At 41.4% G+C, this 23307-nt stretch overlaps 1 protein-coding gene across 1 annotated transcript in view; it reads right to left on the reverse strand.

Annotated features, from left to right (window-relative positions):
* Pik3ap1 (phosphoinositide-3-kinase adaptor protein 1) overlaps nt 1–10737 on the reverse strand; it is a 130769-nt gene extending 120032 nt beyond the window's left edge. The window contains exon 1 of the mRNA XM_047552352.1: nt 10368–10737. Within this exon, the coding sequence (XP_047408308.1) occupies nt 10368–10380 (13 nt within the window). The 5' untranslated portion in view covers nt 10381–10737. The remainder of the gene's footprint in view (nt 1–10367) is intronic.
* Nucleotides 10738–23307: the final 12570 nt, after the last annotated feature.

Raw genomic sequence — 23307 nt, forward strand, 5'->3', positions numbered from 1 at the left:
GAAATAAAATCCTTCCATGATAAACAAAAGTTAAAAGAATTTGCAAATAGAAAGCCTGTGCTACAGAACATTCTCAGCAAAATATTCCATGAGGAGGAAGTGAAAAACAACAATACAAGTCAGCAAAGGGAGGAACTGCCCTAAAGGAAAAGCCAATCAAAGGAGAAAACAAGTCAAGTTAAAAACAAAATTAAGCCAAAATGACCAGGAATACAAATCATATCTCAATAATAACTCTGAATGTTAATGGTCTAAACTCATTAATCAAAAGAGACAGACTGGCAGATTGGATTAAAAAGAAAGACCCATTAATATGCTACCTCTGAGAGACTCATCTCATAGAAAAAGACATCCACAGACTAAAGGTGAAAGGATGGGAAAAAACATACCACACACAAGGACTCAGTAAAAAAGCAGGGATCTCCATCCTCATATCAGACAAAGTGGACTTCAAGCCAAAGTTAGTCAGAAGGGATAAAGAAGGATACTTCATACTGCTTAAGGGAACCATAAACCAACAAGACATAATGATTATAAATATTTATGCCCCAAACAATGGTGCATCCATGTATGTCAAACAAATCCTTCTCAATTCCAGGGAACAAATAGACCACAATACAATAATATTGGGTGACTTTAACACACTGCTGTCACCACTGGATAGATCCTCCAAACAAAAACTAAACAAACTACAGAATTAAATGATACAATCAATGATTTAGACTTAATGGACATATATAGAGTATTTCATCCATCATCAAGCAAATACACTTTCCTCTCAGCAGGTCATGGATCCTTCTCTAAAATAGACCATATGCTATGCCACAAAGCAGCCATTAGTAAATACAAAAAATAGAGATACTACCTTGTATTTTACCAGATCATAATGGAATGAAATTAGAAATCAATGATAAAATAAAAAACAAAAAGTACTCCTACACCTGGAGACTAAATAATATGCTATTGAATGATGCAATGATAACAGAAGACATCAGGGAGGAGGTTAAAAAATTCTTAAAGGTAAACAAGAACAACGATACAACATATCAAAATCTCTGGGACATTAAGAAAGCAGTACTAAGAGGAAAATTCATTGCATTGAGCTCATATATTGAAAGAATAAAAAGTCAACAACTAAATGACCTAACATTACATCTCAAAGTCCTAGAAAAAGAAGAACAGATCAACACCAAAAGTACTAGAAAACAGGAAATAATTAAAATCAGAGCTGAAATCAATGAAATTGAAACAAAAGAAACAATTCAAAAACTGACAAAACAAAAAGTTGGTTCTTTGAAAAAGAAAACAAAATTGATAAACCCTTGGCTATACTAATGAAGAGAAGGAGAGATAAAACTCAAATTATTAAAATTTGTGATGAAAAAGGAAGGATCATGAGACACCATTAAAATACATAACATAATTAGAAGCTAATTTGAAAATCTATACTTCAACAAAATAGAAACTATCAAAGACATTGACAAATTTTTAGAGACATATGATCCTCCCAAACTGAATCAGGAGGACATACACAATTTAAATAAGCACTGAAATACAAGAAGCCATCAAAAGCCTACTAACCAAGAAAAGCCTGGGACCAGAGGGATTCTCAGCTTAGTTCTACAAGACCTTTAAAAGAAGAACTTATTCCAATACTCCTCAAAGTAGTCCATGAAATAGAAAAGGAGGGAACCCTTCCAAACTCAGTCTATCAACTCTGATACCAAAAACAGACAAAGACACATCAAGGAAAAAAAACTTTAGACCAATCTCCCTGATGAACATAGACACAAAAATCCATAACAAAATTCTGGCAAATCACATACAAAAACATATTTAAATGATAGTGCACCACGATCAAGTGGGGTTTATTCCAGGGATGCAAGGTTTGTTCAATATCCAGAAATCAATAATCGTAATTAATCACATTGATAGACTTAAAGTTAAGAATCATGATTATTTCAATAGATCCTGAGAAAGCATTTGATAAAATACAGCACCCCTTCATGCTCAAAACACTAGAAAAAACAAGGATAGTAGGAACATACTCAACATTGTAAAGGCTATCTATGCTAAGCCCACAGCCAACATCATTCTAAATGGAGAAAAATGGAAAACATTCCCTCTGAAAACTGGAACAAGGCAGGGATGCCCTCTTTCACCACTTCTATTCAACATTGTTCTTGAAACACTGGCTAGAGCAATCAGACAGACCAAAGAAATTAAAGGGATAAGAATAGGAAAAGAAGACTCAAGCTATCACTATTTGCCAACAACATGATTCTATATTTAGAGGATCCAAAAAATTCCATCAGAAAACTTCTAGAGCTAATAAATGAATTCAGCTAAGTAGCAGGATATAAAATCAATATGCATAAATCTAATGCATTCCTATCCATAAGTGATGAATCCTCTGAAAGAGAAATTAGGAAAACCACTCCATTCACAATAGGCTCAAAAAAATACTTGGGAATTAATCTAACAAAAGAGGTGAAAGACCTCTACAATGAAAACTACAGAACACCAAAGAAAGAAATTAAAGAAGACCTTAAAAGATGGAAAGATCTCCCATGTTCTTGGATAGGCAGAATTCATATTGTCAAAATGCCATACTACCAAAGATGCTATAAAAATTCAATGCAATTCCAATTAAAATCCCAATAATGTTTGTTCCTCATAGAAATAGAGACAGCAATCATGAAATTCACTTGGAAGAATATGAGACCTTGAATAGCCAAAGCAATCCTGAGCAGGAAGAGTGAAGCAGGAGGTATCACAATACCAGACCTTCAACTATACTACAGAGCAATAAAAACAAAAATGGTATGATATTGGCACCAAAATAGACAGGTAGACTGATGGTACAGAATAGAAGACACAGAGACAAACCCACATAAATACAGGTATCTCATACTAGACAAAAGTACCAAAAACATACAATGGAGAAAAGATAGCCTCTTCAACAAATGGTGCTGGCAAAACTGGAAATCCATACTCAGCAAAATAAAATTAAATCCCTATCTCTTACCCTGCACAAAACTCAACTGAAAGTGGATCAAGGACCTAGGAATTAGACCAGAGACCCGGCACCAAATAGAAGAAAAAGTAGACCCGAATCTTCATCGTGTTGGTTTAGTACCAAACTTCCTTAACAAAACTCCCATAGTGCAAGAAATGAAAGCAAGGATCAATAAATGAGATGGATTCAAACTAAAAAGCTTTTTCTCAGCAAAGGATACAATCAATAATGTGAAAAGAGATTCTACGGAGTGGGAGAAAATCTTTTCCACATGCACTTCAGATAGAGCACTAATCTCCAAAATTTATAAAGAACTTACAAAACTTTACACCAAAAATACAAAGAACCCAATCAATAAATGGACTAAGAAACTGGCAAACACTTTACAGAAGACGATATACAATTAACAAATATATGAAAAAGTATTCAACATCTCTAGTAATTAGAGAAATGCAAATTAAAATCATCCTAAGATTACATCTCACTCCAATTAGAATGGCTATTATCAAGAAAACAATAGGGCTGGGGATATAGCTCAGTTGGTAGAAGGCCCTGGGTTCTAATCCCCAGCACCAAAAAAAAAAAAAAAAAAAAAACCACACACACAATAATAGGTGTTTGTGTGGATGTGAGGGAAAAGGCACAATTGTTCATTGCTGGTGGAATTGCAAATTGGTGCAGCCACTCTGGAGAGCAGTATGGAGATTCCCCAGAAAACTTGGAATGAACCCACCTTTTGACCCAGTTATCTCACTCTTCGGTTCATATCCAAAGGACTTAAAATCCACATACTACAATAATGCAGCCACGTCAATGTTTACAGCAGCTCAATTCACAATAGCTAGATTGTGGAACCAACCTAGATGCCCTTCAATAGATGAATGGATAAAGAAACTGTGGTATATATACACAATGGAATATTATTCAATCATAAAGAAGAATAAATTTATGGCATTTGCAGGTAAATGGATGGAATTGGAGAATAGTATGCCAAGTGAAATAAGTTAATCCCAAAAAACCAAAGGCCGAATGTTTTCTCTGATAAGTGAATGATGATATATAATATGGGGTTGAGAGGGTGGGGGGTAAGAGAAGAACGGAAGAACTTTGGATTATGGAGAGGGGGGAGGGACAGGGCATGGAAGGTAGTGGAATGAGACAGACATCATTACCCTATGTACATGTATGAGTACACAAATGTTGTGAATCTACATTGTGTACAACCATAGAATCGAAAAGTTGTACCCCATTTTACAATGAATCAAAATGCAGTCTGTAAAAATTTTTAAAAGATGCAAAAAAAATCTTATTATGGAAAATGCAGGAGGATCACAAGTTCAAGACCAGCCTAGGTAACTTAATGAGACCCTAAGCAATTTAGTAGACCACATCTCAAAAATAAAAAATAACAAGGGCTGGATGTGGCTCAGTGGTAAAGTATCCCTGGGTTCAATCCCTGGTAACAACAGCAGAAAAAAAAATGGCAAGGTGTTTCAGTACTGACTAATTTAGCAAAAAAGAATGAGTGTATTCTGTCCTGAGGACCATGTGGCCATGAGTCATTACTCTAATTTTTTGAGAAGGGATAGTGACCCAAATGTCAGGCAACATTTTTAAGATGACCAACGCTGGAGTCACTCTGGATCCCGCTCACCAGCTCCTGCTACTCTGTAACAGCATGTCACAACACTTGCTGTTCATTAAAGATTTAAGTTCAAATTGTAATTTAGCACCGGACACCGACACGTGCCAGTCACTCTGCTAAGCGGCTCAAGTGCATTCTCTCATTAAATCCTTGGAACAATCCTACGTGTGTGCTATCAATAGCCCCACTTTATAGACACCGGTATTAAAACTCACTGGAGATTAGCTACTGCCCAAGACCACACTGTTAGCGCCAGATCAGGGATTTGAACCCAGATCTGACTGACTCCAAAGCCTGTGCTTTTAATTTCTAAGATGTATCTGTTTTTAAAGTCAAGAAAATGCAGAATATAATTTAGAAAATATAATTAATGCACATCTAGTGCCATTGGTTTTAAATACTATTCTCCAATAAAAGAAACCAGGGCTTCTTAGGGAAATGACTGATTCTAGGAATGATTGTAGGATTACATATGCAGGGGGCAGGCAGGAAATATGCAAAATGAGCCTGGAGCATCCTGTTGTGCCTGAAAGTAAGAAAGAGCTCAAACAAAAATATAATGACAGGCACATCATTATAATCACAAAGGGACACAGGACTCAAGTGGAAGAACTCCAGATGGCCAAAGCTGGACCAATATGAGCACAAAAACAAATAATATTGAATTATAATGCAAAATATAAAATAAATATCCATGAATTCATGATGATATCATTAAATGATTCAATAATTTGGGGAAAAGAGACACATCTCCCAAGCATAAGAACTCCAAATAACTTATGTAGATAACTCCACCCTCAGGCAGGAAAAGCATAACTTTTAAGTATAGGCTGTGCATAGTGAGCTCTGTCCAACGAGCATAGTATGGAAGAGAGAAAGTACAGTGGAGAAATCTAGCAAATACTGCCTCAGTTCAGTGATCAAGGTCAATATCAACAACCATAAACCATGCTCTGTATCCTTGATAGGATTCAATGAGAAGGGCACTTTACCTCTGTGATCTTCCTCCTCCAAAACCATCATCTAAATCTAATTATGAGAAAAATATCAGACAAATGCCAACCGAGAGACATTCCACAAAATCACTGACCATTCCTCAAAATTACTAAGGTCATCAAAAACAGGGAAAATTCCAGCCAGGAAGAGCATAAGGAAACATCAGTACTAAATGTAACTTTGGATCTGGAGTGGAATCCTGGAATATCCAAAGGGCATTGTATAAAAATTGAGGAAATCTGAATCAAGTATAGACTAGTTAAAAATAAATGATCAATCCTGGTTCATTAACTGTAGCAAATGCACCACCCTAACAGAAGATGCTTATATATTCAGAGAAACTGTGTTTACAAATGGGAACTCTCTGTACCATCTTTGCAGTTTTTCTGAAAATCCAAAACTGTTCTAAAATAAAGTTTATTAAAAATGCAATTGAAATTAAAAAAAAAAAAAAACCACCTTGGAGGTTAGCCTCTTCTCTGTGGAGAACAGCTATTTACAATGGCTCATCTGTGGAGTGCCAGTGTTCAATTCCATCCCCTTTGGGTTTGAGTATTTGAGAAGAGCCAGGAGAGGTGGTGCACACCTGTAATTCTGGCAACTCGGGAGGCTGAGGCAGGTAGATGACAAGTTCCAGGCCAACCTGGGCAACTTAGGGAGAATGTCTCAAAATAAAAACTAGAAAGGGCTGAGGGCGTGGCTCAGGATAGAGGACCCCGGGGTTCAAACTCCAGTAGTGTGAAAAAAAAATGTATTTGAGAAGGAAGTGGTTATTGCCTCAGACTAATTTACATCACAACCTATTTAGCCACTTGTAGTGTGACTTAGAACCATATACCAAATCTACACAAATTTTGCCTCAGTGTCAATGAGGACAATGAAATCTGCCATCTTCCTGAATATCACCCTGCTACCGAAACTGAAAGCTGGGGAAGTTTTTAAAAAGTCCAAAGTGGAAGTCCAAGTTCCTCCCTGATGTACTGGATAACAACACAGGTCTAAATGCTTGGTCAGCAATTCTCCCTGTGTGGGAGACACACAGCTTTTTTCAATTATAAGTCCCTTCCTTTAACCATAAGTCATTTCCCCATATGTCCTGAATTATTTCTCTCATTTTTTGTTTAGTAAGAGAAACCAAGAACCAGGAAGGAGTCTATATGCCTTGGACAGAACTAAGAAAAGCTCTTTGTTCTTATAAAGCCAAAAGAACAGGATTGGCTATAGAGAGAAAGGGGAATGGAGAGTCGTGGAGGAAGGGGCAACAGAGAGTCACGATGGTGGGAAGAAACACGTGACTGAAAGAGAAATGTCACTAAATGATTCAGAATCTCTTTGAGACCAGTACAGAGAGGAAGTGCCAGGAAGCTTCTCAGACTACCCAGCCCAGACCATCTCTTTAGTCTTCAGGTGACTGGCACCCCAGCCATCTGGCCTGGATTCCCATGTTTGAATATGAGCACCATATTTAAAGAGGATGCGAAATCAGGAGATGCCCATGATAGGAAGAGATCTGGAAACGAACCACATGAGGAGCTTCCTGTCTCTGAAAGCATTTAAATTTAGAAACTAGGTGAAAGTATGGAGAGACCTCAAGGGTCAGCTGGAGGTAAAATGACAAAAAATAATTAAAAGTTCCTTCCAGCCTGATGGTGCTATAAGCCCAGGAATGACAGAAGGACCTGGAGATAAGAGAAACCTTGGAGAGAGCAGGCAGGACAAGGTGTGAGAGCTTTCCCCACAATTCAGAGACCGACACACGGAGGAGAGGGCTCTAGTCTTCACCTGCCACAGACCTATCACTTGGAAAGTCACAGCCTCCCTCCTCTCTCACTGGTCAACACACAAGATACATCAGGGCCTAGAGAACAATTTCGTTTAATCTGGTTCCCCAAGTTTCCTTCAGGGACAAGGAGTCAAGATCCTCCAGAATTGCAATAAGCAAACATGTCTTTCAGAAAATAAAAGACCAATGCTTACCCTTCAATGGAAGGGAATTTAAGAAGACCAGAGGATTCGACCACAGAAAGGAATTAAGTATGACACAAGCTACAGTTGGGTGAACCTTGAAAACATGGTGCCAGTGAAGGAAGCCAATCACCAAAGACCACACATGATGAGACCACATGCAATTGAAAGTCCAGGGCAGGGAAACATACAGGGACAAAGTCGATCTTCAGCTGGAGAGGAGAGGAGAATGGGCGGGGAGAAAACTAGAGTACAGAGTTTCTTTTCGAGGAGATGAAAATTCTCTAAAATTGACCATCATAGGTGATGATGGCTTCATATCCCTGTGAAGACACTTAAAACCACCAAATTGTACATTTTCAATGGATGAACTGTATGGCATGTGAAAGTATACAAATAAAGCCATTTTTAAAATAAGGTGACCATATGGAAAGGTGACCCTGAAGACACCGAAGCTTACGGCATCCTGGCAAGAGGCATTGCTTTCCCACTGTGACCTGCTCCCATGAGTTCCAGCCCTCAGGCTTTCCCCAGGGACCCCGGGGCCTAACTCCCACTTGCAGCACCTGGTTTGGTCTCACCACAGAGGATGCTGAGAGCAAGAGTGTCTGACAGCTCAAACCATTACAGATGTCTCTGACCTCTGGATTCCCCATCTGAACTCCTCTTTCAAACCCTTCAGCTACGCCCACTGGAATCACACACACACCTCAAGGTCACTGGATGAGTGACAGCAGTTCGCTTGGTCTCCTCTGCCTAAAGCCTCTCCTGATTTGCTGTTTTCTGCACACACCAGCCCAGGACCTGCTCCCAGACATGAAAGGAGGCAGGTGCCTCAGTGGCTTGTTTCCTCCCACATCACCCACCTGTCCCAGCCACCGTGATCCACTCCCTAATTCTTAAACACCTTCGGACCCCTTGCCAGGACCATTCTCCCTCACAGGGTGCCCTCCCTTTCTTTTTCCAGGTGTGGGCTTCGATTTCCCTTTGTCCATGAGGTCTAACCTGGTCACTTTACTTAAAATTCTGACCCATCCTCCTTTCCCCTCTCTTGTTTTTCCATAGCATGTATCATATCAAGTACCAAGTGGGTTGCCACCTTCCCTGCTCGGTAAGTTCCATGGGGAGCATGACTTTTGTCTGCTTTGTTTACTGAATGGACACCTGCCACCTCGAACACTGCCAGGAAACAGCAAGCATTCAATAAAATGTCCAATGAATGAACTCCCTTCTGAGAACTCTGCTTTCGCTTTCAAATGGAATGCCTGCACCATCAGTCTGTGATGACCACAGGGCTCCTTACTCACAATACAGCTTCTTCTAACTTCCAGAGTCCAGTGAAAGAGCCAACTTCCCACCCACTAAAATAATAAACCTGTATCACCAAAGCTAACTGAACTTTCACCCTTGGCCTTTTCTACTCTATTCCTGCTTCCAAAGCACCATGACCAGGCTAGACCTTGCCAGATCTGGAGAGAGCTGGCTCTTCATTCCAGCACCTGCTCACATCCTCCAAGAACAGTGTCTTATTATTATTATTATTATTTTGTATTGGGGGTTGAACTCAGGGGCACTTTACCACTGAGCCACATCCCCAGCCCTATTTTGTATTTTATTTACAGACAGGGTTTCACTGAGTTGCTTAGCGCCTCAATGTTGCTGAGGCTCGCTTTGAACTCGCAATCCTCTTGTCTCAGTTGGGATTACAGGCATGCCCCACTGTGCCCGGCTTATTTGCGTCCTACCCCTACCCCCATCCTGTTTTCACATGTTGTCTCTACTAAAACATCTTAAGGCGGACTGGGAAAATAAAAGTAGACTTGCTTGCAAACATGGTGACTCTATCTCTTCTCATCTAGTAATTCCTTGTTTGCTTTCTGTTTTCTCCACAATACCATAAACTCGTAGAGAAGAGAAACTGGGTGGTCCTGGTCACCAATGAGAACACAGTAGGTGTATAATATTCACTGGAGCACATAGTAAAGTTCTGAGTTGTCTGCGATCATTATCACTATCATGTGGCTTTTCCTAGTTCTCAGTGAGTGACTTGTCAAGTGTATACACTCACGAAGGGAACCCAAGACCAGACAAAAAAGACTCCTGTCACTTTCTGATGGGAAGGTTTACCCAGTAATCTCCAACTCTCCCCAATACTCAAAGTTTTGCAAAAGACACAGGAAAAGTAGTCAAAGAAATTGTGTTCCTAGATTCCTAACAAAATTCCAGGCAAAAAAAGCAAAACCTGGGATGGGTAAAGGAAGGGGGCTTGGGAAACTGGTCCAAGGATTACCTCCGATCTCCCAGCATCGCTTAGGACTGTGTGAGCGCTCCCTATCGGTATGATGAGACCTTGAGAGAAGCATTCGGTCGGTGTAGACAACTCAGTCCTCTACCTTTCTTTCACTCGTCTCTAGGTTCAGAGAGTTGGTGGGACAGGGGAAATGACCCTCAAAAGTTCCAAGAGGCTGAACTGGAGGGAGAAAAGGAGACTTCAAAGCCCAGCATCGCTAGGGTCTGTCAGGGGTTGAAGAGAATCGCGCAACTGGCTGAGAAGGGGAACATGGGAAAGTTGAGGTGGAGAGTTTCCAACTGGGAACAGATAGAAAACCAGATCCCGCAAACAGGCGAGAGAGGGAGTGCGCCCCAAAGGGCCCGGGTGGGCGCGAGAGGGAGGCAGCAGAGGACAAGGTGCGCGCGAACTGGGAGGCTCCGGGGAGCGCCTGCGCTCTTTCACCGACCCACCTGAGGCTGCCATGTCGCGGCGGGCAGCTCACATCCCCTGCTTAGAGCGTGCCCGGTGCTCGGTACTCGGTGCGTGGAGACGTGTCGGTGTGGTGTCCCTGGGCGCCGGGCGGGAGTGGCGCCCGGCTCCGCACGGGACCAGCAGTTGCTCTGGCGCTTCCTCCAGACAGGGAGCGAGGACTCGCCACGAGGGCGTGTCCACAAGGCCCGCCCCGCCTGAGGACTCAGCCGTGGCACCTGCACCCGAGGCAGTTGGGGAGGGGAAGTGAGAACCCACGCGGACCCCGCGGCTGGCCCGCTCCCTGCACGGCCCACTACTCGGAGGCAGAGAGGAGGCAGGGTTCGCGCCACTTGAGCCCCACTTCTCGTGAAAACTGAACTGGTTCCTGATCAGCCACCAAAGAGCAGCCTGAGGCGGGGGATGTAGGGGAATAAAAGGAGAGGATAGAGCTGTTGGAACCCAGGGACTTTGGGTGAGGTGCTATGTAAGAGCACCAGCTGTCCCAGCCACCTCCTCATCCCTTGGGGCTTGTCCTGAGCCGCTGCCCCCTCAGTAAAGGGGAGGGTTCAGGAAGGGGAAGAAGGGAAGGCGGGGCACTTGGCCCTGGGGACTTGGCGTTGCCCTTGGGTACCCTCCTGTGACCCTTCTGCAATTCCTTAAAACTGTTCTCCTGACGGCACACGATCGTTAAATATAATCTCATATGATGAATATATGATAGTTATCATTCCCAATTACTAAGCTGCTCTACGCACGGCGGAATGCTAAAGTCCTTAAGCATGCTGCATTACAACCTCAAACTCTTCCAGGTACCATTTATTGCTCTTCGGCCCAATTCCTTGCTCAAGTTTCCACAGAAAATAAATGCTCCCAGGCATTCAATTCCAGACCTGTTGATTCCAGAGATAGGGCTCTTGTATATCTCTTGCTGGCACCTGCTCCTTCTTGTCTTCCTCCCTTTGCCTGCTCCTACACCTGATCTGAATAACACATGACCATGGAGTCAACAATTCAGGGTCCAGAGGATGAACCCAGAGAGCAGAGATGAGGGTAAATGAAGGTTCAAGTCTAGGTAGGAATAAATGAAATGAATTTAATAACGGAAATAGCAGGACAAGGCTGTGTGTTAGCTTTCTGCTATATCCATAAAATACATTACTACAAATTTGTAGGCTTAAACCAACACAAACTTATTATCTTACAGTTCTGTGATTCAGTAGTTCAACAGGAGTCTCAATGGACTAAAATCAAGGAGTCGGCAGGGTTGAGCTCCTTCTGCCAAGTAGAAGACAATCCATGTCCTTTGGGTTTTTGCACTTATGTGTATGTGTGTGAACTTGCACTGGGGATTGAACCCAAGATCTCACACATACTAGGCAGGTGTTCTACCACTAAGCTACAGCTACAGCCCTGCATTTTCTGCTTCAGAAAGACACCCACATTTCCTTGGTCATGGCTCCCTTCCTCCATCTTCAAAGCCAACAGTGTAACTTCTCTCTGACACTGCTTCTGTCATCATCTCTCTTCCTCTGGCTCTCTTCTATCTCCTTCTTCCACTTTTAAGGGCCTAGTGAGTAGATTAAACCCACCTAACTAACCAGAAAATTCTCCCTACTTTGAGGTCAGCCAATAGCAACCTCCATGCCATCTATAATTTTAATTCCTCGTTGCTAGGCAATGTAGCATCTTCACAGGTTCTAGGGACTAGAACGTGGACATCTTTGGGTACTCTGCCTACCAGAAGCCTGGGATTCCTAAAGAAGAGATGAGTTTGCTGCCTTATCCCATTTCCCATTTTCAGGATGTCCCTGGCCTCCAGCCCTCGTAAGACACTGCCACAGCCATCATATACTATTTTAGTTTTACACTATTCTTTAGTAGAAATTATATGGATATTTTTGCACAAATACTAATTTGAATTTGTATTTCCTTTATTTGACTAGAAGCCTCTCGAAGGCGGGATCCAATTCATCTTTTTCACCACGGAGCCTCCAGTACCTGTCACCAAATCTTTTTTTTTTTTTTTTTTTTTTTTTTTTTGGGTGCTGGGGATCGAACCCAGGGCCTTCTGCTTGCAAGGCAAGCATTCTACCTACTGAGTTATCTCCCCAGCCCCTGTCACCAATTCTTGTCAGAGAATATGCTTGGAAAATATTTGTGGAATGAGTGAATGATTGAATGGTTATGACCAGGAAATCCTTAAATTTGAGATGAAGGGATAGAAAGAACTTTTCAGACACTGAAATTTTTGGAAACCTAAGTCTGGAGGATGATAATATAACTGTCAAAGATAGGCCGCACAGAATGAAAGCCATGGGGTAAGGTTAATGGTGAGCTTCGGTTTAAAAATGTTGAATTGAATGTGCCATTGGGATATCCTATGGAAGGTCTGTCATCACAGAAAATAGAAATGGGGGCTTAGGGCCTGGCCAGGGATGTTATTCTTGGAGTTGAATCTGCATGAGTAGACAGGAAAGGAAATAAAGAGCAAGAGCCTGGGGCTGGGGATATAGCTCAGTTGGTAGAGTGCTTGCCTTGCAAGCACAAGGCCCTGGGTTCAATCCCCAGCACCGCAAAAAAAAAAAAAAAAAAAGAGCAAGAGCCTGGCTTCAAGGACAGAGCCATGGGGAAGGAGCATGCTTAGGGACCAAAGATTGAAGAGTTTGCAAAGGGAAAGTAGGTTGAGAGGTGGGATCGAATGTCCAGGAAGCCCAGGAAGGAGGACTTTGAGGAAGGTTACCTGTAATGGGAATTGCCATAAAAGCCTGGAACAATGCCATCAGATAGCAAAACCACAGGCCCCTGAGGTCACAGTAATGCTTAGCAGTGCAAACTGGAGCAATGGAAGCCAGACTGCTTGGTGATAGAAAGAGGGAGGCACCATGAGGAAGGCGACTTGGAGCAGGTTGGAGATCTGGACTGACACACCAGAGGACCAGAGTCTTATCTTAGCCCTCCACTAAACACAGTAGGGCCTTGGGCAAGTTGTAACTCCAAAAGCCCTGTTTCCTCATGTGCACAGTGAAAGTATCCCAGCTTAGATAATGCCAGGGCTTGAACCTGGCCTTCCAGGCTCTCCCTCTCTCTAGAGCCTCCCTCACTCTTCACAAGCCTCCAGAGCTGGCCATCCTGCCATTCCTATTGGAGTCATTTCCACTGAGGTGCATTTGAGGCCACTCGCCCAATGTCCCCAGCGTTCAGTTGCATGGTCCTTTCTTCCAGCTCTAGATGTTAGGGAGTGAGGGCCCCTTCCTGTCCCCTAACCAAGAGAATCTGGACAACTTTAACCTAAGGGATGCCCCTATACTTGCTCCAACTGTTATAGGTTATCTGCCAATTGTGGGTAAGGTCTTGGGTGCTGGATCAGGAATCTATACTGCTCTCACTACTGAGCAGCACTGATCTTTGGAATTTGACTGGGAAAAGGACGCAGAAGCCAACACTCCCTGGATGGGAGACATTACTAGCCCCTGATGCAATCTCCCCTGGTTCTTTGTATAGGAGGTGAGGGAAGTTGTGTCTGGTTCTGCACCTCCCTTTGGCTTTGCAAAATGTGGGGCCCAGCGAGGGTGCACTTGCCCTCTGAATGGCCCCATGTAATGGGCTTGAAAAGGGATGAAGAACCTGGACTTGGCTGTTCCCCTGCAGTCCCATCAGCATGGCAAACAGGAGGCAGAGATGTGGACACCTATAATCTAAGGAACAGGGAGGAAATCCCTGTTTCTTATATCTTCAAGTTTTCTTTTTCATACACTCAGGTCTGGGAACCAGAGTCTTTTCCCTGGGATAAAAGATGGAGGTAGAGAACAGTGCTATAGTGGATGCTCTTAATCCATTCTAATTCTTTTAACTCTCCTATGAGAAAGGCTCTAATAGTATATTCATCTTATGGATAAAGAGGTGAAATACCTTTTGCCCAAGGGAACACAGTTAGTGACAGCAGAGCCGAGTTTGAATCCAGATGGCCTGGCTCCAGAGCCCAAGTTTCTGCCTGCTAGATTAGGTATAAATGAACAGCAGTCCCTACTGTGACCTGAAGGGTGACATAAGTCACCACTAGCCTGTGTTGGCATCACTTCCATGCCAGGCAGGCAAGATGATAATCGTTCTTTGTCCCCAGTGAAGATCTCCTTCTCTGCCAGGATTGGCCTGCTCTCACAAAACACCCACATCAAGAAAGGGCCCTTCCTGGAAGGACCCCCAGCCTGCCCTTCCTCCCTGCCTAGCTTCCCTGTCAGCACCTCTACACCGGCAGCCCCTGAGGACAGAGCTATGTGTCTTTCATCACCCATCCCCCACCCTGGGCATGGGTCTCAGCACACAGTGAGAATTCAGTAGTGTTAGCTCTTTGAATTTGTTTTGTTTTGTTTGCTGTTGTTGCTTTGTTTTTGGTACCAGGAATTAAACCCAGGGGTGCTTAACCACTGAGCCACATCCCCAACACTTTTAACATTTTATTTTGAGACAAGTTCTCACTAAGTTGTTTAGGGCTTCACTAAGCTGCTAAGGCTGGCTTTGAACTCACGATCCTCCTGCCTCAGCCTCCCAAGCTGCCTTATTACAGGCGCACTGGGCCTAGCCTAGCTGTTTGTTTTTAAATTAAGTCCAACCTTCTCACTTTAGAGATGAAAATGCTAATGTGCAAGTAAAGTGAATTGTACAGGACCCACCTTCTTTATGTGAAGGACTTGTTCTTCACTTTGTTCCAGAGATCAAGGAGACCTACTCATGTTCATCTGGACCCAGTCATGTTCATGTGGTGGAGAGTGAAGACAGGACTACATAGAATAAGTAGAGGAACATCATTGGGAACAGGGAAAAGGATCTGGGTACCAGGTGCCTGGTTTCATCTGTCATCACCTTGGATTTATAAAGCACTTTCTACCTAATCCAGTTTTAGCTCAACCCGTAGGACATGGCATTAAAACCCAATGCAGGGGTTGGGGTTGTGGCTCAGTGGTAGAGTGCTCGCTTAGCATGCATGAGGCCCTGGATTCAATCCTCAGCACCACATAAGTATAAAATAGAGATATTGTGTCCACCTACAACCAAAAAAGAAATTAAAAAAAAAACCAATGCAGGGGCTGGGGTTGTGGCTCAGTGGTGAAGTGCTTCCTTGCCTTGCATGTGCGACACCCCGAGTTTGATCCTTAGCACCAAATGAAAATAAAAGTACTGTGTCCATCTACAACTACAAATATTTTTTTAAAAAACCAATGCAGGCAATTTGGGGGCATTTGTAGCTTTTTAGGAGCAAGTAGTTTTGCAAATAAAACCGTTAGGCCTAGCCCTCTTGCAAGAATGTGACCATTTTTTTCTATTGATGACTTATATGACCCTTCAGTCACAGCAGGGCCTGCTGCTCATTTAAACCAAACCTAGAAGATAGCCATGTGGGATCTGGAGCCAGACTGTCTGGGCCCAAATTCAAATGGCCAAAATGGCTATGGTTCTGCCATAGTTCAGGGGGCTGTTCTTGGGCCATTTTAAGCAACAGCAGTGCTAATTTTCAGGCCCTAGGTTTCAAATTTAGAGACCTGAGCTTGATATTTGATTCCAATAAGGTAATTTTTCTGAACCTGGACCACTTGCTTAGGAAGCATTAATGCTGGATTTTGAACTCAAATCCATACATTGCACAAAACCTGCCTCCTCCATCATGGATTGTAATTCAGAAGCTCTGCCAATAGTGTTATGGTGGTGTTATGACCCCCAATCCCAAATTAATGATAGTAACAAGAAAAAGGAATGTCACAGAGATAACTGGTTGCCCACTCAATTTCAATTCTCCCTTTGTTTCTTAGTAATAGAATCCAAATATTATTTGGAGATAGCAATGTATCCCTCTAATATTCCATTCTCCAACCTCTCTTGCCAATTAGAGGCTAATAAGATATAAATACAAATCATTCAGTGGTGTGTCCAGGAAAGTTCTTTATCAGATGCTTAACTCTGCTGGCAGAGAACTTTTTTCCTTTCTCCCTTTCTAGTAGATTCTGCCTGGAATGTGAATGGAATAGATGGAGGTCCAGCAGCCCTTTTGGATTATGAAGTGACCATATGAATGGAAACCATATACTAAGGATGGTATAGTCAAAAAAAGTCTAATTCCCTTCTCACCACAGAGCTCCTAGACTAACTCTAGTTTTCAAACCTCTGACTTTTTTTACATAAGCCAGAAGTAAATACAGATCTGTCTTTTTGAGTATGATTTTTGGGGTGCTCTGCTATAGAAAGCCACACCTAAGTTTTTACTGATAAGGGAATGGGAGTTAACATTTATTGAGGGTCAACAATAATCCACAAACTTTTTAATGCTGCCTCACTTAATTCTCATCATAATTCTGCATCATAGGTATTATAGCCACTTCACAGATGAAGATACTGAGAGCCAATGATGTTAGATAATTTTTCCAGGGTCATTTGACCAGTGGTAGAACCATAACCCAAACCTGGATCAGTCTGAGCCCAAAGCCCATGATCCTTCCTTAGTTCAATAGCAAATTGGACACACTACAGAAAGTTAATTTAAAAGTTCTTCCTGAGGACACAGGGTGCTCTCAGGTGGGGCCACCCATGAATCCTTAGCACTTCAAGTCATGTGCAGGTGGTGACTTTGTGCATGAGAGCATATCTTGCACATTCTCTACTTCTGTCTTTTGAGGTACTGAAGCAGAAAGTCTAGGCAGCTGTGACCAAAATGTCAGGACTTGGCCTCAGATCTTAGAGCATTAGAGTTGGAAAAGACCCTAAGAGGCCGTTAGTGGATGTGTGTGGACTGAGGACAATGGGGCCAAAGGCACATCATACTTGGAGTTGGGGGCAGAACCAGGACCAGAACCCTTCTCCTGATCCTCTGTCTGGTGCCTGTTTACTGTGTCCTGCCACCTATTCTTTTCCCTGATCGTAAATTCTTTTTCTCCTAGTGCTTTGATTTTTTTAGTTTTTTTCCCCATAAATCCATCACCATCTCCCTGAGAGTGAACTCAACCTTGAAACCCTGGGATAAGCCTCACTTGGTCTTGACTGACCATCCTTTCAGTACATTGTTGATTTACTAATATTTGGTTAAGGATTCTTGTACCTGCATTCATGGGGGATATTGCTCAGTAATTTTGCTTTTTGTAATGTCTTTTTTCAGTTTTGGTATCAGAGTTAATCTAGTCTTATAAAACCAGTTTGGAAGTAGTTCTCCTGTTTTCTGATAGCAAAAGACCAATGTGATTCCTTTCTTAACTTTTTTGATAGAATTTACCAGTAAAACTATGTAGACCCAAATAATTTTCTTTATGTGGTTTTGCTAGAAAGTTTAATTTCCCTGGTAGATATAAAACTATTCATATTTTACATTTTATCTTGTGTTCATATTAATAAGTTGAATTTTCCAAAAAAATTGGTCCATCTCATCTGTTTTTAGGTTTCTTGACATGAAGTTATTTCTAGTATTTCATTATCATCTTTTTTAAAGTCTGTAGAATTTGTAATGGTAGCCCCGTTTTCATTTTTTATATTGGTAATTTGTCTCCTTCCCCCTTCCCGTCCTTCTGTCTGTCTCTATTACTCTAGATGGGTATTAGATGTGTGTCTATTTTGTTGGTCTGCCCAAAGAACCCGTGTTTAGTTTTGTTACTTCTTCTATTGTTTGTGTTCTCCTTCATTGACTTGTGCCCTCATCTTTGTTATTTCCCCCTTTCTTCTACTTATTTTGGGTTCATTTTTATCTAACTTCCTAAGATTGAACTTTCAGCCATTGATTTTATTCCTTTCACCTTCCTAATATAAGCATTTTCAAATGCTGTATTTTAATTGTAATTTAGTTCAAAATACTCTCTAATATCTCCTATAATTACTGCTTTGAGCCATGGGTTATGTAAAAGTAAGTTAATCTCCAACTATTCTGATTTTTTTTTTTTTTTCAGTGCTGGGGATTAAATCCAGGGCCTTGTGCTAATGGGGCAAGCACTCTACCAATTGAGCTATATCCCCAGTCCTACTCTGAGTTTTTTGTGGGGGAACAGTTATTGGGGATTGAACTCAGGTGCACTGAGCCACATCCCCACCCCTATTTTGTATTTTATTTAGAAACAGGGTCTCACCGAGTTGCTTAGCACCTTGCTTCTGCTGAGGATGGCTTTGAACTTGCGATCCTCCTGCCTCAGCCTCCTGAGCCGCTGGAATTCCAGGTGTGGGCATACCACCACACCCAGCCACTATTTTGATTTTTTAAAAAACATATTATTGCTATTGATTTCTAACTTAATTCCATTAAGGTCAGAAAGCAGACTGTATAATTTCAGTTTTTAAAATGTATTTATATTTGTTTTATGGTCTTTAATATTATGATCTATTTGGGTGGATGTGCACTTGAAAAGGATATGTATTCTGCAGTTTGGAGTATAATGTTAATTGGACCAAGATGACTTGGTAATATTGGATTGTGTCCTGGACAGTATAAATGATACTTGTGGAGATGTTAGATTCTGTTAAGCCTCTAAAAAGTTTTCTTTAAGCAGAGAGTTATTTTGTCTGAACTCAAATGGCAAACTCCAAGTTCTCCACTGTGGTGGGCAGCAGCAGAACTTTCTCTCTAGTTCTTTCCAACTTTAGTGGGAGACTTGCAAACTTCCCTGCACAGTCTGGTTCAGATGCACCAGGGGTTTAGACAGAATTTATGCAGAGTTTGGAGCCCTCTCTTACTCTCTCCTCTCTGAGATAACCTCCCTCCTTTCCAGCTGCTGCATCTGTTGATTCTTCAGCATAAGTAGACTGTGTAGGACCTATCTGAATTCCAGCTGCCCACACAGCACTGACTGGGCCTGCTCTCTGGCAAAAAGCTATAAAACTGAGAAACTCAGAGTTCTTTCCTTCTAAGTGCCAACTCCTCCAGTGTCCGAGTACTTTTAGTGGCTCTCCAGTGCCTTCAGGGGATATGTATTTTTGTTTTGTTTTTGTTTTGTCCACAGTGCATCGAGCCGGCTGTGGGAGGACTGGCCCAAAAGGAATGGTTCCACTGATGTCAGAAGCATCCAAGTGCTTTGCTAGCCCAGTGGCCAGCACCTCAGGTGCCACTCAGAGGAATGCTGAAGCATCACAGGCGTAAGTCAGAAATATGGTGCCATTTAATTCGAGCTTCATAAGTGACTTTTTGCATAGAGATGAAATGCAAATTTTTTCTACTTCTCTTAATATAGTCCTCAAGTGGACACTTAAGAATAACAACAAAAAGTCCATTAATCCAAAGCTTCTAGGCCAATACACATAAATCTCATTCTTTTAAATGCTTCTGAATACTCCATAGTATAATGTGCCATAACATACCAATTCTCTACCGATGCAAGTTAAGTTACTTATTTTTCTTCAGGTTAAGGGCATCTTTTTGTTCCTTACAAAGCTATGTTACAAAAAAATTCCTTGAACATATTTCTTTATGCATTGGCGCTATTCTTTCTGTAAAATAGATTGCAAAAAAAAAATATTGCTGGATCAAAGGATATGTGCATGTAAAGGTACATAGTATCATAATGCTTTCCAAAGAGGCTGTAGAAATTCACACTACATCCCCATATCAATAATCTCACCCACATATATATATATATATATATATATATATATATATATATTTTTTTTTTTTTTTTTTTTTTTTTTGCCAATCTGATGGACCAAAAATGCTAGACTCATGATTGTGCTAATTGGCATTTCTTTGACTATCAGTGAGACAGAATATTTTCGTATTGCCTATGATTTGCATTTTTTTCTGGAAGTGTCTATTGATATGCTTTGCCAAATTTTAATTGGATTGTCTTTATTATTATTATTATTATTATTGGTCTATAGGAACTAAGGTACATTGGCAATTTTCACCCTCTGTCATGTCTATCTTAAGTATTCATTCCATCATTTGTCCTTCAATTTTGTTTATAGTTACTTTCACTACACAAAAAATATGTTCATTTTTAAGAAGTGATGCTGATTTTTTTTTTAAATGATGGTGCTTAGGATTTCTGGGTTTTATCTTTTGCTTCAGGGTCTTCTAAATTTTACAAATAATTCCTGAATTTGTCTAATATTTTTATATTTTATATTTGGACTTTAAATCTGTCTGGAGTTTATTTTTGCATGTGAAGCGGGCTAGAAGTGTGACTGTGTTTTCTTCCAGATGGATTGTCAGTTCTGTTAGCGTCATATATTAAGTAAACCCTCTTTCCCCCTCCAAATGAAATGGCATTTTTATTTACATTAGATTCCATTTGAATTTGCTTTTGGACTCTTTATTAGGTTATGCTTGTATTGCTTATTCCTGCGCTACCCATATGGTTTTTACTATCATAACAGTAAGTTTTGTTACCTGGTATATAAGGTTGGAATTGTGTTTAATGGTAACGTGAATGCAAATAACAGAAGTTTAAAAAAGAACGAAATTCATTTCTTTCATGTAAAAAAGTATAATACAGTAATCCCAGGATCCACGTGGAGACAATGAGGATGTAGCTCAGTGGTAGCGCTCCTCTGTATTCAATCCCCAGTTCTGCGACACAGGCTTCCTGTAGCATTGGGTCAGCCATCCTTATCAATTGCTTCACCCCCATGATAACATGTTCCTCATGCTCCACAAAGGTTGCTGAAGCTCCAGTCATATATCCTTTATTCTGGATAGGAAGCAAATGGAGTAGGGAAGGGATGAAAGGACACATGACAGTCATCTGACCTCCTTTTTGAGACCTTTTCTGGGAGTTCCACAGAAACAGGTTTATTTATACCCCTATCTGAAAGGGAAGCAGGGAAGTAAAGTCCTTCAGTTGCTGGATATTGAATGTACAACTAATCAGTCTCAGCCACATCTAGGAAGATGAGCCCTCCCTCACCTCCTTCTTTTTGTTGTTGTTGATGATGTTGTTAATTGGTTATCCTCAGGCATTTTGGGGTGTGTGTGTGTGTGTGTGTGTGTGTGTGTGTGTGTGTGTGTGTTTGCAGTACTGGGGATCAAACCCAGGGCTTTGTGCGTAGTAGGCAAGTGCTCTGCCACTAAGTAACATCCCCAGCTGTGGGAAGCCATCCTTATTTAGCAGAATCAGACTAGGTTGAGCCATGGGATACAGAGGCCTGGCTTCTAGAAACTGCTGGGATGCATGTGGCGCTGTGGTGGGAGTGGTTCCCTGTCTCCTGGAATTTTCCCCCTAAGAGGATGACTCCCCTAACCCCACCCTATCCTGACCATCACAGAAGAAGCTCCTCCTGGTCCTTGCCCCCTTCACCTGTGTATTATAAATAAAAGAGAGTTGGGCGACTCAGTTGTTGTAAGAGGCCAGAGCTGGTATGGCCAGACCTGTCACACCCCCCTCTCATAAAAAGAGTATTGGCTCTTGTGTGTTTATTGAGCAGATAAGTTTTTTGGGTAATAGAAAAACCGCCCACATCTTCCTTCGGCAGTTAACACTTTTCTCCTCCATGTGGGACATGGGAGAGAGGACCCCCACACCCAGCTGTGTATTTTTTAGTTAATATATTTTTGAAACACTTTCAGACTTATGGAAAAATTGAGCAAATAGTACGGAGAGTTTCCATATCCTCTCTACCCCACCACACACACACACACACACACACACACACACACACACACACACAGTTTCTCCAATTAGTAACACTGCATTAGTGTATGTAGTACATTTGCTACAATTAATAGACCAATATTAGTGACTTACCATTAATTAAAGTCCATAGTTTCCATTCAGTTCCTGAGGGTTCTAGCATCTGCACAATGTCATGTGTGTCCCATAGTAGCATTTATCAGTCACTTCAGCACACTCACCCTTCACCCCTCCATGCTTATTCATCTCCTGGCAATCATTCATCTCTTTATTATCTCTACAGTTTTCCTGTTCCCAGTACAGTATTGTAGTCTTTTCTGACTGGCTTCTTTCACTTAGCAATATGCATTTGAGGTTCTTTCAAGTCTTTCCATGGCTTCAGAGCTCATTTCTTCTCTACCTCAATGGCTCCCAACATTCTGCTGCATGGAAATGCTGCAGTCTGTTAATTTGTTCACCTACCGAAGCTCATCCTTGTATGTGTGTGGTACTAGAAATTGAACCCAGTGGGGGTGCTTTGCCACTAAGCTACACCCCAAGTCCTTTATATTTTTATTTTTGATTTTGATACAGAGTCTCACTAAATTGCTGAGACTGGTCTTGAACTTGAAATCCTCTTGCCTCAGCCTCCCAAGTAGCTGGGATTATAGGCTTATACCACTTCACATCTATTTTTAATCAGTTTGGGGTTTTTTTCTTTTTCTTTTCCCCCTTCTTTTATTTTTGCAGTACTGGGGATTAAACCCAGGGGTGCTCTACCACTGAGCTACATTCCCAGTCCTTTCTATTTTTTATTTTGAGACAGGGTCTCACTAAGTTGCTGAAGCTGCCCTTGAACACACTATCCTCCTGCCTCAGCCTTCTGAGTAGCTGTGATTACAGGTATGCACCACCATACCTAGCTAATCAGGTTATTTTCTTACTGTTGAGTTTTTAAAGTTCCTTGTATATTTTGGACACAAGTCCTTTATATCAGATAAGTGTTTTGCAAATATTTCCTCCTAAACCATGGCTTGTCTTTTTATTCCCTGAACAGTGTCTTTTGCAGAGCACAAGTGTTAATGTTAATAAAGTCAAAGTTATCAACTCATCAGTATTTTCTTTAACTAAAACAACTTGTGCTATTAATGTCATATGTAAAAAAGTTACAACCAAACCCAACGTAACCTAGATTTTCTCCTGTTATCTTCTAAAATTTTTAGAGTTTTGAATTTTATATTTAGATCTCTGACCCATTTTAAGTTAAGTTTTGGAAAAAGTAATGTGTGCACTTAAATTGGTAGTTTGGGCTTTTTGATTGTTTTTTACGTGCTTTTGCTATTGACAATTCAGTTTTCCATCACCACTCATTTAA

This window comes from Sciurus carolinensis, chromosome 5 (genome assembly GCF_902686445.1).
Source record: "Sciurus carolinensis chromosome 5, mSciCar1.2, whole genome shotgun sequence".
Classification (NCBI taxonomy): domain Eukaryota; kingdom Metazoa; phylum Chordata; class Mammalia; order Rodentia; family Sciuridae; genus Sciurus; species Sciurus carolinensis.